The 2,552-nt window shown below is 22.6% G+C and overlaps 1 protein-coding gene across 1 annotated transcript; it reads right to left on the minus strand.

Moving 5' to 3' along the window:
* Window positions 1-463: 463 nt before the first annotated feature.
* On the minus strand, window positions 464-2,111 carry LOC131617542 (uncharacterized). The gene is made up of 2 exons (XM_058888814.1): window positions 1,824-2,111; window positions 464-791 (listed from the first exon to the last, which is right to left on the minus strand). The coding sequence occupies exons 1-2, from the start codon at window positions 2,101-2,103 to the stop codon at window positions 604-606; spliced, it is 468 nt and encodes a 155-aa protein (XP_058744797.1). The 5' UTR covers window positions 2,104-2,111; the 3' UTR covers window positions 464-603.
* Between the last annotated feature and the right edge of the window lie 441 nt (window positions 2,112-2,552).

Here is a 2,552-nt window from a genome sequence, read left to right on the forward strand (position 1 = left end):
TTAGAGTACCATATTATCTTAAGCAAAATTCATATTATTGTTATCATCAAAACTAAGATAATTGATCAGAACAATTCTTGTTCTAACAATATTCCCCATACCAATTGTAATTTTTATGAGTTTGACAAAAACCCTTTGTTTTACTTATCTTAGGTTTCAATTGGTGGGTAATTTTCCCCGGACTTTGCCCCTCTTTTTGTAATCTTGTTTTGTGAACATATGTTCCCTTCAATATAATTTGCTTAAAAAAAAAATTATAAAACCATCAATCCTATTAAAGTGAAGCATTTATAAAGACGATGAACAATATTAGATTTGCTTCCAGTTTTCTTTTTCCAATCAAAAGAGAGAGCTTCATATCCTATTAAACTTGAATTCAACTATTGACTTTCTCAAAATTTAATTTCAAATATATAATACTTAACATTACTAAAACACAATTTACAAGCATCCAATACATTTAAGGAATATTTTATTGACCAAAAGTAAAGTATTTAACAATCTATATATTATTCATCACTTATTTCTTATTCATGTTTTGCTTTATTCCAACATTTACATTAAAGTGTATTTCATAACTTCTGTAAAATGCTGAGAAGAAAATTAATCTCTACCACCACCGATAGGTGCACATTGCATTGTGAAACAGAATTTTTTGAAACTAAATGATTTCCAGCTACCATTTCTTTCCTTTGATCCTGCTTCTTCTGTCTTTGTCGATGATTCTTGATTCTCAGATAACACAAATTTTCTTGTCCTAAAACTTCCTATGGGTTCAGATGGATTTAGAGCTATTCCAAAAACAACAAAAAAATCACTTATTTAACTAACATCTTTAAGCATCTATATTTCAACATATAAAAATTAAAAACCATACAGATAAAATGTGTCAATCTAACTAACTACTAGACTAATTGATAATAAAAAAACAATTTGATTGAAAGGAAATAATCATATAAAAATATTGTGTAACATCTTTTTTTAAAAGTCAAGATATATTATTTTGTACATGTTTTGAGACTTACTTTCCATGTAAGAAAATAATAACACAAAAGAATTAAAATGTCAAATGTATTTGATAAAAAATTTGGACCAAATACATTTAACAAAAATTAAAAGTAGCTTATTCATACATTTTTTATAAGTTAAAGATCTATTATGAAAAAAAGAAATAACAATAGTCAAATCCTAACCAATAAAAGAAAAAAAAAGGAAAAAAAAAAAACATTTCTATAGTTATTTAATGGAAAACAAAAAGTAAACATCTAGAATCAATTTATAGATAAACAACCCTATTTAATAAAAATTAATTTAATTGAGAGAGAGTAAAATATCTTATAAAAATAAAATATCACATATTTTTAAAAGTTAAATTTTCTTCTCTTTATTTTTATCTATTTATCTTTACAATTTACTCTCTTTATAATAAAATATAAATAAATAAAATATTAAATGTATTTTTGTTTAAATTTAGATCAAATACATTTTAAAAAAAACTATTTTTATTGACTTCATAAAATAAGGAAAAGCAACGTATAAATATGCTTGTGAACACTTACTTGTGCGAATGAAAATGCTTTCTAAAATAAATTCAAAAAATTCTTTTCTTAAAATAAAAATGTTGATATATAATTATAAAGTAAAAAACACATAATAGAGTATATTACTGACGCATAATTTAGCATAGAGAAACATTTGCATCAAAACAAGTACAGCAACAAGAAGCATGAAAATTTAAAAAAAAATAAAAAAATACATCATATTAGAGTAAATTATTCAATCATTTTCTCGAAAAAGTAATTATTATATAAAAAAAATCTTACCATTAGAGACCTCATTTGAGCAATGTAAAACATAATCAGATGCATCAGATTTCAAAGCAGGCAATCTTTTTTGACGTGCATAAAATTTAAGAGCTTTGTTAATAACATCACAAACAACATCATTCTCATTAACCACAATTGTTAATGGCCCCGAACTACCGACGATGTTGATGGATATCAAAATTCTATTGGTATTGTTGATGTTGTTTTTCGTCATCTTAATTTTCACCAAATCATCAACACTCCATTTTTTGCTCTTGTACAACACCATTTTCTCCATTTTTTCAAGCTATTGTAATTTTTTAGTTGTATTTCGATGTTTCTATGAAAATCATGAATATATATTATTTTCACTAAACTTTTAATTTATGTTGTATAAATGAAAAGAAGAAAAATCTGATCAAAATATGATAAACCTTTCCTACCTACCTCCGTTAAATAAGGTATTGTGATTCTTTTATTTATATTTAATATCTGAAACATTTTGAATATAATTATTTTAAATTGATATAATAAAAAAAAAAGAAAAATTATCGGATACGAATAATTTAATACTAAAATAAGTCAAAGTGATTTATTATATATAATTTAATACTAAAATAAGTCAAAGTGATTTATTATATATATATATATATATATATATATATATATATATATATATATATATATATATATATATATATATATATATATATATATATATATATATATATATATATATATTATTGA

Source organism: Vicia villosa, linkage group LG7 (assembly GCF_029867415.1).
Source record: "Vicia villosa cultivar HV-30 ecotype Madison, WI linkage group LG7, Vvil1.0, whole genome shotgun sequence".
In the NCBI taxonomy this organism is placed as follows: Eukaryota; Viridiplantae; Streptophyta; class Magnoliopsida; order Fabales; family Fabaceae; genus Vicia; species Vicia villosa.